Below are 20522 nucleotides of genomic sequence, written 5' to 3'. Positions count from 1 at the left end.
TTCTTCACACAGCGCACAGTCAACTTGTGGAACTCCTTACCTGAGGAGGTTGTGAAGGCTGGGACTATAACAATGTTTAAAAGGGAACTGGATAAATTCATGGTAGCTAAGTCCATAAATGGGTATTAGCTAGGAAGGGTAAAGAATGGTGTCCCTAGCCTCTGTTCATCAGAGGATGGAGCTGGATGGCAGGAGACAGATCACTTGATCATTGCCTGTTAGCTTCACTCCCTCTGGGGCACCTGGCATTGGCCACTGTTGGTAGACAGATACTTGGCTAAATGGACCTTTGGTCTTACCCGGTACGGCTGTTCTTATGTCTCACAGAGGAGAAATACCGAGGAAAGTCTTTGGCATTCATCTCACGGAGCCCCTGACACACCTCCCCTGTGGCTGAAATAGGCATACTAGGCCATGGAGTATAACCTGGAACCTTTGTGAAGCCTGATGATCCATAAAGGATCTGAATCTATACCAGCAGTACCCCTCCACTCTGATCTGCCTGTCTACGCTGTCCCATGCCAGAGCACTGCCATCCTCTGTGAGGGAGTGAAACGTCACAGAGGGGGATTAATGGTATTTCGAGATGCATTACCTACTGTGCCCACTTTCACCTGGAATCTTTTGGGTTCAAGATGTCGTGCCACAGCACAATGTTCCCAATGACACCTCCCTCTCTCCCCACAATGTCCCCCTGAAGAGCTCCAGCTGTGTAGCAATAACATCCTGGGACTTGAGAAACCTAGTCGTTGTTTCTCCCCTTTGTTGCTTTTATGTTCCCTCCACAGCTTCTCACCTTCCCTCTGACACCATACGGCAGAGAGGGGGAGCTGGCCATAAATGAACGTTATGAGAAAATCAATTCTCACTCATTTAATCTCTTTAAAAGAAGACAAACATCCCCTGATGGGCACACATTTTTCTAACCAAGCAGAAATTTTAAAGGGGACATGGCAAAGAAAGCTATAATTGTACAAACCTACACACCTTGAAAACATATCACAGAATGCTGCATCCTAGCAGGATACAGCCCTACTATTTCCCTTCAAGGGGGTTGTAAGATGCTAGATACTATAGTAACAGAGGCCAGATGGATAGCATAGATACATATACTGTATGCTAAAATGAACTCCATGAGGTGCAACAGCTGTAGCAAATCCATATGATAGAGAAACAGCTAAACAGTTCTAATGCAGTGTTTGGGTTAGAACCCCGAACCCTGCCTCCAAAAACACAGGCCTCTACCAGTTGAGCTAAAGGAGATTCTACTTTCCCTAAGACAGCACTTTAGAACACACAATGAGGAAAAGTGGAGTGAGTGGAATTAGTGCTTTCTGCTGCTTCATTGATCTCCTCCGTGCATACTTTGGGATTGTGTGCACCCCTAGGGGAACATGGAGGAAGCCAACTCTGTGCTGTCATGAGGGTGGGGTCTGTGATTATGGTAGGTCCTTATGATGCTGGAATAAAGCCCTTTGGCTTCCCTCCACCACCCAAGGCACCAGCATAAGGGCCATTCACAGTATATCCCTAACATTACGTGGCCCTAGGCACATGTAACTTCTGCACACCAACCAATAGGGGGCAGCAGGAAACCTATGCAAGAAGACAGAGGGTTAAGAGTTTTCTGGAGCATGCATACAAAAACACTCTGCACATCTGATCCCCCTCCTCTGTGGGGTAATAAGGTACTATATGCTAGATGCTGAGATGGTATAAGTCAGCATAACTCTATTGAAATAAATGGACCCTGTCTATTTACACTAGGTGAGGATCTGGCCCAGTGAATTCAAGTGCACTAAAAAGCCAGAGCTAGCGTAACCTAATGCTCTTTGGAAAACAGAACCAGAAATGCTGATCGTGAGGTATGATTCCCTGCTAGCCAGCTCCTAGAGTTTACCCAGTAAACTCCTTCTAGGAGCCTTTACTATGTTGCAGAATTTCTGTTTTCAGAATCCGGGAACAAACGAGGCCAGTCTAAAGGTTTGTAAGAAATAAATTGCTTTCTAAATAGAGGCATCTTTCTCAGAAGAGGTTGTTGCTTAGATAACTAAGACAAATGACCCATTTACATGTTAATTAAGTTACATAATTCCCACATGTTACAATTACTCAAATACGTGCATTGTGCTGTGTGCTGCAATAAATCTTGTAATTAAGAACAGGGAGATCCATTTTGGAGGGAAAATGCTATTACAGAATTTTAATACACATCTTATTCCCAAACACTAGATGGGAGGACTCAAGCTGTACAATTCAGATCTGGTTCCAGATACAAACTTCCCTGACGTTCAGGGTTGTTGAGGTTCAGGTTTTTGGCTTAGTTCGTTAGAGAGATGGGACTGATAAGAAATTCAGATAAAGGCAAAATTGTGATTTTCCCTGCTTTGAAAACATCCCCGAACCCCCTTCACCACCATCCTCTGAAATCATCATAAAGATTTAAAAGGAAACAAAATAAAAGTCACTAAAACTTGGTTTTTACAAAAGGAAAACACAAGGGCACAGAATCAAGTGACCATACTATTAACCAGTTGGGGCTAAAATTCTTGTATCTGCCCTTATATAGCAATACACTTTTACCAGCTTAATTTGTAATCTGCTAGGAGCTGAAAAAGCAAAGTTTCAGCCAAAACCAGTCTGAATGTGCTTAAAAAACACACTTGGAGAATGCTGCGCTGGCTGGACAGGACTGCAGGTCTTTTCAAGATTCACAACATTCTCAACTCAGTCCTACTGCCTTCCCTAGCTTTCCAGCCAAAATTTTGTACAGCGAACTGTGGCAGATTTTGGTGATTTGACTCTTCAATGCTAGAGGCACGCAAAGGATGCAGAATTGTGTTTCATTATCTGTATTTAAACTTCTCCCTGCTCTGGGCAAGGTCTATGGCCTTCGTATTTGGGATCAATCATGCTGGCAAAGTAATAGTTTCTCTGAATCATTTTTCAGACCTATCCATGTATGTTTCCAATTCTCTGCTCTTAATTAGATCAACCCAGATTCCAAATGAGACTGCAACAGCACTGCCATCCTCCTGTAATCTATCAAATCCTTTCATAACTTTCTGATGTTGCTTTTGTAAATGTAACATCTCTCTGGAGTGCCCCCTGTCATGTAAAGTGTGTGCTATGTTCTGATCCAAACCCTCTCTAGGATCAGCACAAATGTTAACACAATGACGGGGGAGCTGGATGCAAATGGAGAGAGACACTGATCCTGAGAGCGCCTCTAAATTGAGAACCTGAATCATTCATGCTCTTTTATCAGCCAGAGAGCTGGTGACTCCAGAAGAACTTCTGAACTTCCACAATGGACTTGAGGACTAATCTGTTTAAAGGTGGTCTTTGTTTCTCAATGTGGTTTAAATAGTGTACTGAACACCCATGGATCAGAAATTCAGGACGGTTGCTCCAAACCCTGAACTTCATCTCAGGGTTACTTCCTGAGTCAAGGGGTCTTTGCTGTCTGAGAGGAGTAACGACTTTTACGGACTGTCTCTGGCTGTGTCACACATACAGGCTCAGCCTGCACAGTAACTATTACATTATTTTTATTGCCTAAGTAAATGGCAAATAACTCCTCCTCACACTTTTCTTGGATGGCATCTTTCAGCGACTTGGAAACAGTGCTCTGTGGTTTTGCTTTCAGATATCATCATTTGCCCAGTATTGATTCATAGATTAATAGATTCATAGACTCTAGGACTGGAAGGGACCTCGAGAGGTCATCGAGTCCAGTCCCCTGCCTTCATGGCAGGACCAAATACTGTTTAGACCATCCCTGATAGACATTTATCTAACCTACACTTAAATATCTCCAGAGATGGAGATTCCACAACCTCCCTAGGCAATTTATTCCAGTGTTTAACTACCCTGACACTTAGGAACTTTTTCCTAATGTCCAACCTAAATCTCCCTTGCTGCACCCTCCTCCTGATGACACCCTTTTAGATACCTGAAAACTGCTATCATGTCCCCTCTCAGTCTTCTCTTTTCCAAACTAAATAACCCAATTCTTTCAGCCTTCCTTCATAGGTCATGTTCTCAAGACCTTTAATCATTCTTTGTTGCTCTTCTCTGGACCCTCTCCAATTTCTCCCACATCTTTCTTGAAATGCGGTGCCCAGAACTGGACACAATACTCCAGTTGAGGCCTAACCAGCGCAGAGTAGAGCGGAAGAAATGACTTCTCATGTCTTGTTTACAACACACCTGTTAATCGCATCCCAGAATCACGTTTGCTTTTTTTGCAACAGTATCACACTGTGACTCATATTTTAGCTTGTGGTCCACTATGACCCTAGATCTCTTTCTGCCATACTCCTTCCTAGACAGTCTCTTCCCATTCTGTATGTGTGAAACTGATTGTTCCTTCCTAAGTGGAGCACTTTGCATTTGATGTCTTTTATTGACTTCATCCGGTTTACCTCAGACCATTTCTCCAATTTGTCCAGATCATTTTGAATTTTGACCCTGTCCTCCAAAGCAGTTGCAATCCCTCCCAGTTTGTATCGTCCGCAAACTTAATAAGCGTACTTTCTATGCCAACATCTAAGTCGTTGATGAAGATATTGAACAGAGCCGGTCCAAAAACAGACCCCTGCGGAACCCCACTTGTTATACCTTTCCAGCAGGATTGGGAGCCATTAATAACTACTCTCTGAGTACGGTTATCCAGCCAGTTATGCACCCACCTTATAGTAGCCACCATCTAAATTGTATTTGCCTAGTTTATCGATAAGGATATCATGCAAGACCGTAATCAAATTTTTTGATTGGCTTGGTTACTTTGCGGGAACTAATGCCCTGTACAGCAGTTCTGCCCCTTTGTTGTTTCATTGGGGAACCTGATCTTTACTTTCCAGGTTTATCTTGTACCAAGGTCCCTAAATCAATGTTGTTGCTGCTTCTCTTAGCTACACAGACACCTGACTCCAGCATTACTGTTGTCAAGCCCCCTATTTACAACTCACCCATTCCATTCACCTTCTCAATTAGGCCCACTAAGAATGAAGTTACCTAAGTTACTTATGTCAAGACCAGTCCTTGACTCATAGTGGAGCCACAAGTTGAAACCTGCCGGAGAAGTATATCCTGAGAGATGCTTCATTTTTTTTCTTTTGAAGTTGCATAAATTGGTGCTACATTGAGCACACTTAAGACAGGAAGAATGGTCAGATCAAAAGCATCCCCAACCAGTTATTCCTGTTCTACCAAACAGTGGCCCAATGCCAGGTGCCCCAGGAGGGATTGAACCGTAACAGGCAATGATTCAAGTGATGATCAAGTGATCTCTCTCCTGCCATCCATCTCCACCCTCTGACAAACAGAGGCTAAGGACACCATTCCTTACCCAGCCTGGCTAATAGCCATTAATGGAATTAACCTCCATGAATTTATCTAGTTCTCTTTTAAACCCTGTTATAGTCCTAGCCTACACAACCTCCTCAGGCAGAGCCACTGAGTGTGGCTACATAGGCCTCTGTATTGATTTGTGTGCCAGTGTGAATGTCTGTGAGAGAGTGATCTGTTGTAAGGGTCACAGGAAGATGCCCAGAGTTCTCTGCAAAGCCTGTTGGCTCGTGACCACAGATGCCTCTAAAGCAAGCCCTGTGACTCCAGCTAGTACGACTGAAACAAAAGGGCCCTGAACAAAGCAGCCTCGCTCTGCTGGCTTGACTGATGAGGGGACTGCTTGGATCTAGGTTTGTGTGTCCCTATCCTCCCCGTCCTCAGATGGCCTGTTTTCCTCAACCACTTTCCTCTAAATCTCCTTCCCCACCTATGGGTTCAAGTCCCACCAGAGTAGTTTGAAGGCAGTTTATGAGCCACTGACTGGTCCAATCACTTCACCTGATGCAACAGAGTACGTGGTGCCGTTCTCTCTGAGACTAGTCGATGCTCTTTGCTAAAGGGGGCTATAGGAAAGTTGTGGACGTCCTAAACAAACTTTCCCTGCGTGAAAGACCCAAGGGTCAGTGGCCAGGTCCTGGGGTTCGGAGGAGGCATGTGGTCTCCTCTTTGGCAGGAAATCCAGATAGGTACTGGGGGGCGAGGATTCCAAGGCAATTCCTGCTTTGCCATCTGTTGGGAAACATGGGGCTGGTGAGTCAAAAAGGAATCATTGCCTCACCAAAAGGCACACCTGCAGCTTACATATACTCGAATTATGGTCCCGTCATTTGAAAGTTTTTGAAAAGATGGAATTGGTATACCAGAGATGATCCCAAAAACAGTTCCTCGTAGAAGGGAGTTTTGACCTTGACAAAATAGTGCATCTCAGAGGTGCACTTCTTGCCAACACCGTCAGACAAAATTAGTTTGGTGAAGGATCTTGTCAAAGGCTTTCTGGAAATCTAAGTACACTATGTTCACTGGATTCCCCTTGTCCACATGATTGTTAACATCCAATAAGGTTGAAAACTTTCTTATTAAGTTCATGGTTTTGCCTTTCCATTGTTATTACGGCGTGATCACAGATTGATCTTTGGCCTCTTTTGGCTGCTGAAGATGAACAGAAACTGCACGAAGGATTGAGACACGCTTATTGTTGTGATTGTGTAACAATGACAACAATGGCATTGGAAGAACCGCACAGTAGGCCCATCAAATACATCGGTGTTCTCCCCTTCCACTTTAATAGACAAAACTATTAAATGGCACATTTGGTCTTGAATTCAATTATTCTGATTTTCTAAGAAGGCCACAAATCATTTCTATCCTGCTATTTAACAACCCTCAACACAGCATTATCTCTTTTTATTATTTCATTTCAACTACTTATTTCTTACCAATCCAGTCAATCTTATGTGGTATATTGAGTCTGTTAAATTCATATGTTGACATCTGGTAATCCTTAAACATGAGCAACATGGTAGCAGTTTTGATCAGCAGTTTTAATATTTACGACATTTCAAATAAGAAACTACCACTTAGGGAACTGAAGACAGAGGGCCTAGTGAGTTTTATAAGGAACCAGATTATTAGATGAACTGCCCACCTTCTAGAAGTGTCTCGATTCCAGAAAACCAATCCCCATATCTCCTGACCATTCCACCCAGTTCAATCTCTTCAATATTCAATGATAATTGATTCCACCCACTAGCCCCACCTCAAACGATCAATGACACCATAAATCCTCTTTTACCTCTAGCCTTCAAGATCGTAAAAAAGCTTTAGAACTGTTTCCTTAAGTTCCTGAAGGACATAACAAGAACCTTGATGTTCTAATCTCTTCCAATTTAAGTTTCCAGAAGAAGGTTGAGATTCACAAAATAAAATTAGAGCCTATAGTATGAATAACTAATATATACTATGTTCATATAATTACTTCAGAGTGATACACACATTCAAAACATTTGCGCAGAGGAGAAAAATTGTGAAACCCATGAAAAACTACTGCATTGCATTTTTCCTTATATTAAAGCAGTCCCCCACAATCAGCCCTGGATACAGATCCCAAATTGAGCAGGATTCAGAGCAGGATTTTGGCTCAGGTCTGTCCATGGTAGATGCAGACACTCAATCATTTTTCAGTCCTATTGACTTTGTAATATGCCAGTGCGATGTGCCAGACCATTATTATAAATGCAGTATGTCGTGCAATCTAACAAGAAAATTATAAATGATCTATTTAAACAAAACAGTGAGTACATTAAGGAGATGACATGTTTTGATGAATCAAATAAATTTCTCCTTCTCTCTCCCATTCCTTTTAAACTTCAAAGCAATCAAATGTTGTTTATGCATAAAATTTAATCCCTTCACAAATCTGTAGCTTGATTGAATTTGCATACTCTGTTTCCTGTGAGCCAATGTTAAGTTACAGTGATATTTTCTATTAGTAGCTCTATTATGCCTAATATCTGTAACGTTGATTAGAATTTTCACTTAAAGCAACCTGTACTTATAAATTGCTAGGATGAAAAAAAAAAAAAAAAAAGAACAAATACAAGTTGAAAAAAGAGACAATAATTACCTGTCTTTGATGTCACACAGATCAATGTGTAAATCACTAAAATTCCCCAGGGAACTTTGCTGAACTAAAATGAGGTCCTTGGGCTGGTTATCAATAAAGATGAGCCTCATGCAGCCTTGAAAAGCAGTAATGGGATTTAAACATTGGGAATAGGTGAAATTGTCAGGGCACCCTGTTGGACAAAAGGGAAGGAAGGGAAAGAAAAAGAATGAAGAAGCCTGTTAAAATGAGCATTTATTTCTGTTGGGACTTCCTGATGGAAGACCTTGAGATCTAATTATTCCTATTGTTTTCTTTCCTTGCCCTGAATAAGCTTGTGCGATATAAATTCTACGGTAATACAGAAAGAGAGCAGCCAGCCAAGGAAACCAGGTGCAAGGGCTTCCAACGTGCTGAGCACAGTGAAACACTCTTTTGTCTTCTTTAAACGCTACAGTCAATAGTTAACTCCTCCCTGAGCAAACACTATGCAAAATTTAAAAATTATTATGGGTCAGATTCTGTTAGGGTGACCTGATAGCAAGTGTAAAAAATCGGGATGGGAGTGGGGTGGGGATGGAGTAATAGGTGCTATATAAGAAAAGCCCCCCAAATTGGGATTGTCCCTATAAAATTGGGACATCTGGTCACCCTAGATTCCGTCAGGGCAAGGAACGTGGATGAAATCTGATGGCCAGCTAGGAAGGAAAAGAGAGCAGAGACCAGCGCATCTGCCTCTATGTTTAGACAAGACAGGTGAGGGAATATCTTATATTGGACCAACTTCTGTTGGTGTGAGAGACAAGCTTTTGAACTGACACAGAGCTCTAAGCTCAAAGACTCTCTCATCAAGAGAAGCTGGTCCAATAAAAGATATTGCCTCACTCACCTTGTATCACTTATGATTGACAAACCATAAGAGTCACTTTCTGTAAAACACAGAAATCTTTACATTAGCTAAAAAAGGCAGATTTTATGATTTAAGCATATGTGGTGTCTGTTATGTGAAAGCTTCATAACACCCCCGCATCTTTACACTCACTTCAGAGATGGGAGAGGGAAAGAGAGAGAGATGTTAAGTGCCTCACCCAAACTCAAAGTGGTAAAGCCAAAAAAACAGAACCCAGGAGTCCTGCCTCTCTTTGTCCCCTCCCTAAAACCACTGCATAAAATTAGATCCCTTGATCCAAACTTTTTTTTTTTTTTTTAATACTCTGCATCTTTTCTGGAATATAGCTGTGTAAAGGATGACCCGTCCTGAAGATCTCCAGCTAATGGTCTTGTTTGCTTATTCACTTGTATTCCTTTTTAATTCAAAAGAGGGCAGGCAGGACAGGAAATTTTGTATTCTGTCCCAGCTTGGTTGCATCTTTCAACACATTTTTTTTCTTACTCTCTCTGTTAAAAAGTAATGGCACCGTAACCTCTACATTCAATGAGGAGGTCAATCAATTCAGAGGTGGGTCAAATGATGGAACCCTTACTAATGCAAAAAGCCCCACTAAGTTCAATGGGGCTGCTCATAAATACAGGACCTCACTGGAAAGGTTCCTCAGTAAGACCTATATTGGGCTCTCAAGTTAAGCAAGGTTGTAGTTATTTAAGGAGCAAAGATGGATTTGGCATACAAAGCTGTGATGGTGAGAGTAGGCAGCCTAGCTATGCAGCAGCGGAAGAGGTATTGATTGACTCCCATCAGCCAATGGGGTATACAATCTCTTTCATCCATATTGGTTTGTTTACTGCTTTCTTCTCTCTCATGTTCACTTGTGCCCCACAGCAGTCTTCTCATACAACAGACTGCACACCAGCATGGCACGTGTTGTCCCTCATCACCGGGACAAGAGCCTGAGATTCCAGCTCCTAACTCCCTGCCATACAATGCAGTGGAAGAAACGGCCTTTCAAAGCTCAGTCCCTAGAACATGAAATCCACCAGACACAACCTACCTCCGAAATAGTAGCTGTTCCCAGAATAGATCTGTGAGAGAGTGGTTGCGTGAGCAGCTGCGGCGACATCGTTATCCAGAGTCAGGGTGATGCGATGCCTTCTGGCGTTTATGTTAACTGAATGCCAGAGCCCGTCATGGAGATTGCTGCCTGGAAGACAAATGCGGAGCGTAAAGGAGAAGGGGGAGGAGGTGGTGGTAGCAGTGGTGTTCACCAAGCCTCCTTCATGTTCAGCCTCCTACTGCATGGGGAATAATGAAACAGCCTGGCTGGGAATGCAAAGAGCAGGCAGAAGGAAGTAACTAGCTGAGCTGATGATTTGATGCTTCTCTGCTTAGCCCATTACCTCTGGAAGTGTTTTAGAATAGAACAGGAAGTGGAGAGATTTTCAAGACCTTCTTAAAGAATTTAGGAGAACAAGACCCACTGGCTTTCAAAGGGATGTGTGTTCCTAAACCCGTTTGGCACTTTGGAAAATCCCCCCTCACCCCCAAATAAGGTTTAATAAAGTTAAAATATCATCTGGCTATATGGAGGCCAATGTGCATTGTGTTTGATGACAGTGCTCCTTGGAAGCCAAGAGTACCACTCTGCACAGCCACTTCTATAGGGAACATTCCTGGGGGATATTGCTAATTGTGTCTTCTCTCTTTTGCACATCTGTGCAAGGCTGGGGACAAACTGCCTCTTTGCTTCTTTACTCTGTGAATCTGTGTCATAATTCAGAGGGGTAGCCGCATTAGTCTGGATCTGTAAGAGCAGCAAGAAAGTCCTGTGGCACCTTATAGACTAACAGACATATTGGAGCATGAGCTTTCGTGGGTGAATACCCCCTTGCATCCGACAAAGTCGGTATTCACCCACAAAAGCTCATGCTCCAATACGTCTGTTAGTCCATAAGGTGCCACAGGACTCTTTGCTGCTATGTCAGAATTATGACCCTGCAAATGTTGTAACATGTAAGGCTGTCAGGACAGATGACCTGAGATTCTTACAAGTCACTGGACATGATTCTGACTGCACTTACATCAGTGTAAATCAGAACTTAACTGCAATCAACAGAGAGGTGCCAGAGTAAAACTGGTGCAACCAAGGTCAGAATTGGACTTTTGATATTTACTCTTGCTAATGGGATTCTCACATTAACATTGCTTTTTGGAGGAAGTAAAAATGATTTTAGTGATAAGTAGAGGCATATTAACAACTGAAAACTAAATGCAAAAACTGTGTGAGGGAAATCACTTAATTAGGAGCCAGGAAATGAGATTATTTCCAAAAAAGCTTTTGCTACAGTGTGCACATTTTCCAAGGAAAAACAGATTATTTTTCCAGGAAAAATGGACCAATTTTCAACCAAGAATAGGACTATTTTTAAGTGAAAAATGTTGTTAAGGTCTGAAAATTGTTCAAGAGAAGATAGGTCAAATTGGGGCTGGAAATGGGTCTATTTGTGAACAAAAATGCCTTTGCAGGGAGATGTGGACATTTGTAATTTTCCCATGCTTTTTGTGTGAATGTAGCCATGTCACCGGTATTTTGAGCTATCTCAGGTTAATGATTTCACAACCACATTAAACAAACAAAATAATTTGACTTTCTCCCACCTTCACAAACAACTTCATTGCAAGGCAGGATGAAAGCTCTGTGTTCAACCTTTACTTGGGGGCAAGCTGAGACTTTAGCCAGTTTTCTGAAGAGTGTCTGTGCAGAGCTGTACATCCTGAACACCAGGGTTCTATCTGACCAACTCTTCCCTGTTAAAGGTTATCAAAAGAAGAATTTTGCTCCCTTTAAGAGCCAGAGATTTGTCCAGGTCCAGTTTCTATCCGGCATATTTTAATGTTGCTGATCATTTTATTTACTACTACTTTTTGGCTAATGGATTTTTGTTGTTGTTGAAATTTCTAATCTACCAGCACACTCTTCATCTGCCTTGGGAAGTCTGAGTTCAGATCCCAAGTGAAAATGAATTTGCCACATCTCCTACAAGTCCCAGTTTCTTCACAATTCTAATGATGGGAACAGTCTTGGTCATGCCTGGGAGGCATCAACAGTGCTGCAACAGGAAGCCTGCATGAGACCTGCCCAGACTGTGCTTGGATCTATCACAGAATGAGAACAGGCCTATTAGTTAGCCAAATGAGCCATTACAGAGCTTTTCCATACATTCTATTTTAAGAGTATTTTTTTTCCATTCTTGGCCCTGCCTAAGTCTGCTTTGTGCCATTCCAGCTGTGTAAAGTAGCCTCAGAGCTGGCTTAAGTGGCCAACTAGATTCTGCTGGCACTAAGGAATCCTCCCACGCTGTTGATCAAGTACTGCAACCCCTGCACCACCCCCTCTTGGCAGCTCCCAATGAGGGGGTGTATTGGGGTATGGCCCAGGGAAAGAGGCTTAGCTCTGAGAGTCATTGCAATCAGGCACAAACTGAGAGGAGCCATAGGGTTTCCCAAAATTGTGGCAGGAGTCAAACTGATCCCAACTGCCTCCATTATTGTTGGAGTCCCAGGGGGAGGGATAGAGCTGGATTAGAGCCAGTTTTACCAGTCCTCTCGGGTCCTTTGGGAAATGGAGTTCAGTCAAACTCAAGGATCTAGCCCATCATTTTTAATAGCTCAAAGGATGGGATTTTCACTACTTCTCTATGGAGGAATGGAAGTTAGTGAGTCTGGTTTTCTACAGAAAATTTAGGCTGACTGTAAAGAAAATTATTCTTAAGCAGATTTAGGCCAGAGCTATCCAGATCCAAGCTTCCTTGAGTCAGGCCCAGCATTAACATAGACAGTCCTGGTATTATTGCTCCGCAGATCAGGTTCAGTTTGATAAGGAAAAACAAGATCAGACCTTCCCTCAGGTGGTTGTTCTCCCTTTCAATATGGCTAGCCCCAGAGATTAGAGACAGCCACAGGAAAGAGGGGCCAATGAAAGTACCTGCACTGATCTCCATGGAGTTTTCTGCCACTTTCTGTATGACAAGTGTCAACCTGCCAGTGTGAAGGTAAAGCAGGAGAACTCCAGAATCTTCAGACAGCTCCGTGGACAGAAGCAGCCCGTCTTTGTTCCACGTTCGAAACTGGAAGCTGACTGACAGCCCATCAATCTGGGGGGTGCCAGGTAAAAGCAAATAGCTGCTGCTGGCACTGATAAAGGTGATTGGAACAATTGGTGGCTCTGAGCAGGAAAAAGTCACGTTGCCCTAAAAAACAATAAGAAGCAAACATGTCAGGCTGTTTTGTTTTTTTTATTTGGAGACCTGCCAGCTGCTTTAAACACATACCCTCAAAGCCAGCCTTGATTTGGGGATTATTTTGCTCTCCCATAGGAGTTCTAAACATTGTACATTTATGTCATATACATAGATTGATGCTAACAAGCTGAGATGTAATTATGGACCTGATCCTGTTTCAGCTTAGCTCGAGAAGGGATATTTTGCCATTGACCAAAATGGGAATAAGATCAAACTCTTTTGTCTAACAGATGGGTTGTTCCAGAGATTATACATATGGTGGTTTCTGTGAATGTAGATAGCAGAATTTGTGTTGAGGCAATGTATGAGAAACCTCAACATGTATTTTTTTCTTATTTTACATGTATATCTATCAAGCTGTAAAAAAATAATGATCCCTTGGATTTATTTAGCACCACCCAACATGAAAGACTTCAAAGGGGACAGAAAACTACTGTATCATTTTGTTGTGTACTGTTAAATAGCCATCATGTCTCACCCCAGAGCACCTGCACTTCAGCAGTAGTGGGCAAAATTGCTCCACTAATGTGCTTTGTGATCATTGTGGATGAAAAGCACTACCCTAAATGTCATCCTAACTGCAAGTTTTTCCACCACTAAAATGCAGCCACCTCGGGGCTGAAAGGTATTAGCTTCTATGAACTATTAAAATTAAAAACTAGTTTGTTAGGATAAATAATTTATTACATTAAAACTACAGGAAACACGTATGTAGGCAGAATGTAAGCACTCAGAGTGGAACATGGCCAATGTTCTTAGACCAGTCTCTAGGACATAGTCTTATTACTCCACAAATCAATGTAAAAATGAATTGTTGGATGATCCCATTCTGATTAATAATGGTTATGAAGGATGGCACAGGGCACTCTTACCCACATCCTTCCCATTGTTGCCTATACAGAAACAATTTCTGGGAAGTTATTACAATGCTGCATGCACAACAAAATTATGACAGCCAAGTTAAAATTAAACACATTTTCAAAGGAATACTTAGGTTGTTAGTACCTTACCCTGCCAGCACTCTCACTGAAATCAGGGGGAATACTTGAGAAGTTAGGTACTGACCTACCAGAATAGTTCCATTCTGGATATTATCTCAGATCTCATTGCAGCCGGTAGGAGAAGAAGATACCCTATTGTGGGTTTTTTTCAGCCATATTCCATGCTGATTATCTAGCCAGGCCATTTCAGTCAGAAAACAAAAACTTAACAATTAATGAGGCCAAAACATATTTACAGAATCACATTTCTTCAAATCTAGAAAATTGCTGCAACCAGCTTGCACGGAACCAAGCAGCTTTGTAAAATATGGACTGAAATCTGATCAACCCATTCAAGTGAAATGCTTTCTCCACAGTACAGCCTCTCATTAGAGCTGATATCTCATTCCAACAAGATAATTATAATGAACAATGCGTGACTGATATGTAGGAACTTGTAGGGGGCTTAGGGAATCCCTTCTTGAAATGACAAGACAGATAATGGAACAATATCTTATTTTCAAGACTCTTTCTAGTCTTTATTTTACACTGGAAATTAATAAAGTGCCAGAAAGATAATTAATATCTTACTGGATGAAATAAGCTCTTGATGGATTATTTTTTCTAGGTGAACAGTTTGTATGAAAACAAGCAATGGGAAAAGAAAACAGAGGGAATCTCCTGTCAGAATGAAGATTTAGGTGTTCCTATCCGAAAAATATCCAAACTTATCTAAGCCTCAATCACCTGGGAGCTAGGATGGAAATTTTCCCATAACTTTTTAAAAGCTTCTAGTGTATCTTGGTTTCATCTAAGTAGGAGATACCAAAAGGACAACTTTTCTTGGGGTATTTCCGCTTCTGGCCTCAGCCAGAACCATAAGGCACAAAAACACATGAAAATTACTTAAACAAATAAGTAAACTGACTGGACTAATGCCAAGAAAAACTGAAAAATTGCTCAATATTTTCATATGCTTATAGTCAAAATTCAAAATGCAGAAAAAATTGTCATTGAAATTTTTACATTGAAAATATTTAACCTATTTCTACAAAAAAAGTTAGTCAAACCACTAAAAACATACATAGGCTTGAGCTCAGAGAGAATGTTCAGTACCGTTCATATTTTTTTCTGAGCCTTCACCCCCATCTCTCATTATAAGAAGTGAGCTATTTGCTTCATGAGCAGCAAGCATGGTGCTAATCTTTCCATGGCACAACATGGCAAAATGAAGCTAGAGTTTAGATATGGATTTGTCTGCAAATTATTTGCAACCGTTGCTAACTGGCTGAAATGCACCCCAGAATAAACCAAGTGTTTCACAGTGCACAGCAAAATTTCAGAATGGGCCAAATTAACTTCTGGTATAAGCCAGCGCAGGTCCATGAATGTGAATGTAGTTACCTCCACTAATAGATCTGCCCTGATATATTTAGAAAGTGAAGTATATGTCATCTGATTGAATTTATATATAGGATTTTAATTAAGCAGAATGTAATTTACCTGAGCTCAAATTTGGTCAGGATATTGGAGCAAAAGTCCCCATATGTGAAAAATATATTGTGGGATCTTAAGCGCTTCAAGCACACTTTTTGTCTCGTAGGAAAGTCAGCACAACACCTCTTAGCAGCATGCTAAGGTAAGAGTTCAGTATTTACCCAGATGAAATTCAGTTACTTACTGAATTACCAGTACCAATTGATTTTGATGGGTCTCCCATCCACATACTAATCTAGACCAAGCCTCCTTAACGTCATAGAGCTGACAAGATTCAAATGCAAAAGGACCTGCCTGCAGCTAGCTGCAAAGAATAGTATGTGAATCATACTATGTGGACTACTTCATCTACGAAAGTGGGAAAGCTTTGCAGAATAAAAGGGGTTAAATTTGCAAAAGTTATTCCACTGGGTCTAGTCAAAAGTAAACAATTCCCTATAAACCTACTTTCATTAGACCCCGTTGGCGGCAGTTTTGGAACCCTCTCGAGTGCATACAAGACTTTCAGCAAACAGTTGATTTTACAAATTAACCCAGTTTAACTGAAAAGTAAATGTTCATTGGCAGGAAAACAAGATAAGAAGAGTCTAGTCTCTAGAGATAGAAGCGGGATCAGTTATGGACAGCTGCTAGAAACACCAGCTAACTATCATCAGGCATTTGAGAATTCCATTGACTCCGATGTCTCCAAACTGATTAACTGTGTCTTTAATAAGTAATGAAATCTATTCAAAAAGGCTCTTACTACTATTACAAGTGGAACTCTCTAAATCTATAGAATAAAATGGAGATGTTTAAATATTTCCTAGGCAAATGTTGTTTGTAACCCTCACCTCTTAGAGCAGTGTTCTATCACTCTCTATATTGGCAGGAGAGTCATAGTGGGATGAGTGTGTCCTAATTTGGAAAAGATGTTGACTGAACAGTTGAAATCCTAGCAAAAAACAACACTTTAGTGTTCAAGGAAGAGATAAAATATTTTGTTTAAGAGACCCGACTTGAAGATATTGTTGCCATATAATTGATTGGGATACAAATGTGATACCACACAGAGGACCAGGTGATTCTGAAGGCCATGACCCTAATCCAAAGCCAACTGGGCTCTGTCCAATGATTTCTCAGGGCTTTGAATCAGTAGCAGTAGGACGAGGCAGACAGCCAGATGAACCGATGCTGATACATCAGAACTGTCACCCGAACAAGATAGCCTACCAAAGAGATGCAGACCGAGCCCATTGCGTGCATAGGGAGAGCAAAGAATATTTCTGAGCTCTCACTTCCCCTGAAGGAACAGGGGATCTTTATTCTGTTCATTAGCCACTTTGAGGATAGTACCCAATAAAGCAGAGATATGTTTTATCTAGAGAGAGTTACAGGGAGAGGTCAGATGGCTGGTAAGTGGACAGAGCTGAGATTATCCGAGCATAAGAGATGGCCTCGTGTATTAATAACAGAGTAGAGGAGGGTCATGCTGGCTTTATGTATTTATTTAGCGATTGGGTCCCTACAAGGAAAAGTATCGTTTAACCAAAATAAAGCATTCAATAGACTAAAGTATTTTCCCTGTGGGACTCCGGGAGATTATATGCTTGGCTAAACAGCTCTGAGTTTTCTTTATCTCAGCCTCCTGAGCTTTTACGTCACAGGCCAACACTGTAACAAAAGATTTTGCAGCCTTTGCACTTGCAGTAACTGAACATTATCGCCCCATACTATATGTCCGTAGCTGAGACTCGGCTGCAAATGACAGAAGCAGCTATAAAGCTAATTTGAAAAATTACAGATCATTCCTTCTGGGGAGAGAGCCCAAGCAGGGAGGGAGGAACAGTAAGAAAAAAAAATAATTAAACAAATCTATAGATCACTTAATAGTCTCCTTCCTTTGACAAGGGAGAGCCAGACTAAAGCCCGTCTTTCAAATACACCTTACTGAGGAGCGAACATAACGGATGAGTTAGCTGAAATTGTGAATTATCACAACCCTGGCTTGTGCTTTATGCCAATCCACGGTAAACTTGTCTGTGGTTTATTAGATTTTATTCCCTGGAACAAAACATAATAGCAAGAAGATTTTACTATTATTATGGTTATTATTAATACTCAGCAATATTCACTTTAAAATAGAAAAGTGCCTGCAAAGCAATTCTGATCAACCTTTTTTATTAGTTTCTTCATTGAATTTGTCTTCCCCTTTAAACTCTGTGAATCACAATATGATAAGACCCCAAAAGGGACTAACTAATGAGTTAAACCAGGGGTCGGCAACCTTTCAGAGTGCTGTGCTGAGTCTTCATTTATTCATTCTAATTTAAGGTTGTGTGTGCCAGTAATACATTTTAACGTCTCTTTCTATAAGTCTATAATATATAACTAAACTATTGTTATATGTAAAGTAAATAAGGTTTTTAAAGTGTTTAAGAAGTTTCATTTAAAATTAAATTAAAATGCACAGCCCCCCGGACTGGTGGCCAGGACCCAGGCAGTGTGAGTGCCACTGAAAATCAGCTCACGTGTTGCCTACCCTTGGCTTAAACAATGGGAACGAATAGCTCAGATTCCAGGTCATAACCCTGGCTGAGTAAATTCAACCCTCCCTCCTATACTAGGTATATATGTCAATTACTGATCACGCATAATTTGGAGGAGACTTTAAAACACATGGTCATTTAATCAGACTGGGGGATTGCTTTGGCATCCTTAACTGCTTGAATATCATGGTAACAACTAATAATTTCATGGTATCTAGCCATAAAGGGCAGCAGGTGACGTCTCTAGTGAAAGCTTGTAACTTATTGCTACTCTTAATCATTGTGAGTTGTGTATACTGTAATGTTTAAGGAATAACATAACTATACATTCTTGGAAAGAAACTGAATCACCAGGAAATTATGTTTCTCACTGTTGTGACCCCCTCCACCTGGCTAATTATGTAATGCCTTGAGCTATTGTCCATCATTGCAACAACCTTGAAAAGTCCATGGAAAAACATCAAAAGTAAACTATAAATATTTAAACCACTTGGAAGTGAAAAGGAATGATATGACAGCAAGAGGATGGCCCTATCTGTGAATAAAGACTCCCTCCACCCCCCCAAAAAAAACAGTATAGCACAGGGTGGAGAAAGACACTCTACATCCATTCACTGAAGAGGTGTCTTGATGTGTAAGGATGTTTTTTGACAGACCAGGTCCTAGCTCTCTAGGGCCAGCAAATACTGCAAAAGACTGAACTTGGGAGTGACAATCTACATTATTCGCTAGGAAGGGGGACTCTTAATAAGCATTGGCCCTAGTTTGCATGTTATGATTTTGTTGTTAATGTAACCACCTGTTGCCATCACTCACACTGGTTTCTATTTGAATCTCTGCTCTTTTCTAAAAATAAATTTCTTTTTATTTTATTATAATCGGATTCAAGTTCTCTGCATGATACAGGAGCAGTGCTCTAAGGTGAAACTGATAAACTGGGGTTCTCTGATCCTTGGGGAATGGAGGAGCAGGGACTTCAGTGATGAGGGGCTAGATACCACAGGGGGACACTTTGAAGGGAGTCAGGAACTAGGTGCATCTATTGTCAACCAGCAGGACTGGTACAGCCCAGAGAGTGCTTGACTGGCTGACAGGCTGCTTGTGAATCAGAGGTGAAAGTAAGCTGGTACGGTCCGGTACAGCATACCGGCAAGAGCCAGTACACCGTGCCGGACCACACCGGCTTCCGCAGTGGGGATTTAAAGGATTCTGGGCTCCCTGCTGCAGCGGGCAGCCCAGAGCCCTTTGAATCCCGCCCGCAGCTCCAGCGGTCAGGCCGGGATTTAAAGGGGTCAGAGCTCCCACGGCTGCAGGTAGCCCAGAGCCCTTTAAATCCCGGCAACGACTCTGGCGGCTGGAGCTGCCATGGGGATTTAAAGGGCCCATGAGCCCTGGGGGCTCCCAGCTGGGAGCTCCGGGTTGATTTAAAGGCCCTGGGCCTTGAGAGGCACCACGTCTTCCAGATGAGGCCATGCCCCCCTCAGGACTCCGGTGGTACCGGTAAGTCCTGTAAGTTACTTTCACCTCTGCTTGTGATAGGGAGCTCACACCCAGTGGGCACACAAGACTCTCTTACACTGGAGGAAGGTGGCAACAAGTTGAATCACAGCCCTGGGGTGCCCTGAGAAAGGTCAGTGTCGCAGCCAGCAGGATCTCTACCCCATCTGCTAGCTAACCAAAGGCCATGCTCCCAGCACTTATAAAGAGCTACTGAGACATTAAAGTGCAAGATGGTTAGGAACAGGAAAAAATGGTTATTGTTTCAGAGTCGCAATCCACAGTTTGGGAACTACAGCTGTAAGGGACTCACTTAGCCTCATTCTGAGCCTGTTCAAATGCTGTGGGATTCAGAGTTTGATTCAGACATCTTTTTGCTCACATTGTGCTTGAAGGGGCTGTGAAAAAGGAGACAAAGGTAATGAAGAGAGGAAAATTCTAGCAGAAAACCAAAGTGAACGAGACTCGGCCTAACTATCCATCACTGGGGGTCATGTGGTAGGCTAGGATGCAGTTTCAGCATTTTTCCCCCTATAGTCCCACCTGCTTCTGCAGAAGTTATGGTGCATTCTGGAAAATTGAGAGCTGGGAAACTATCATGATGATCCAAGTCTGTTTTCTCCCAATGGCTCCAACACATTTTTCCTCAGTGTACAAGTAACAAAAAATGTTTTGTTTTCCAACTCTCTGACCTGTAAGCGCTACTTGGGATCTTTAGAAATGACTGGCCTGATTTTGGGAGGTAATAATGAACGCTTATCATAGTGCTTAGGCAGAAGGAGACATGAGTATAGACAAGCAGATTCTTCTCAAGATGATAGTGCCTCAAATCAACTTAACAGAATAGCATGTTTGGAAAGGAATGAA

General features: G+C 41.9%; 1 protein-coding gene across 1 annotated transcript in view; it reads right to left on the bottom strand.

Annotated features, from left to right (window-relative positions):
• The window catches only part of CNTNAP5 (contactin associated protein family member 5), a 451740-nt gene that overhangs the window by 181066 nt on the left and 250152 nt on the right, over positions 1-20522 (bottom strand). The window contains exons 8-10 of the mRNA XM_075070316.1: positions 12838-13102; positions 9907-10056; positions 7979-8150 (exon numbers count right to left, since the gene is read on the bottom strand). Coding sequence (XP_074926417.1) covers positions 7979-8150; positions 9907-10056; positions 12838-13102 — 587 coding nt within the window. The remainder of the gene's footprint in view (positions 1-7978; positions 8151-9906; positions 10057-12837; positions 13103-20522) is intronic.

Source organism: Chelonoidis abingdonii, chromosome 10 (assembly GCF_003597395.2).
Source record: "Chelonoidis abingdonii isolate Lonesome George chromosome 10, CheloAbing_2.0, whole genome shotgun sequence".
NCBI lineage: Eukaryota > Metazoa > Chordata > Testudines > Testudinidae > Chelonoidis > Chelonoidis abingdonii.
The sequence above is the reverse complement of the archived record's forward strand: the minus strand, read 5'-3'. Positions and strand labels throughout refer to the sequence as shown.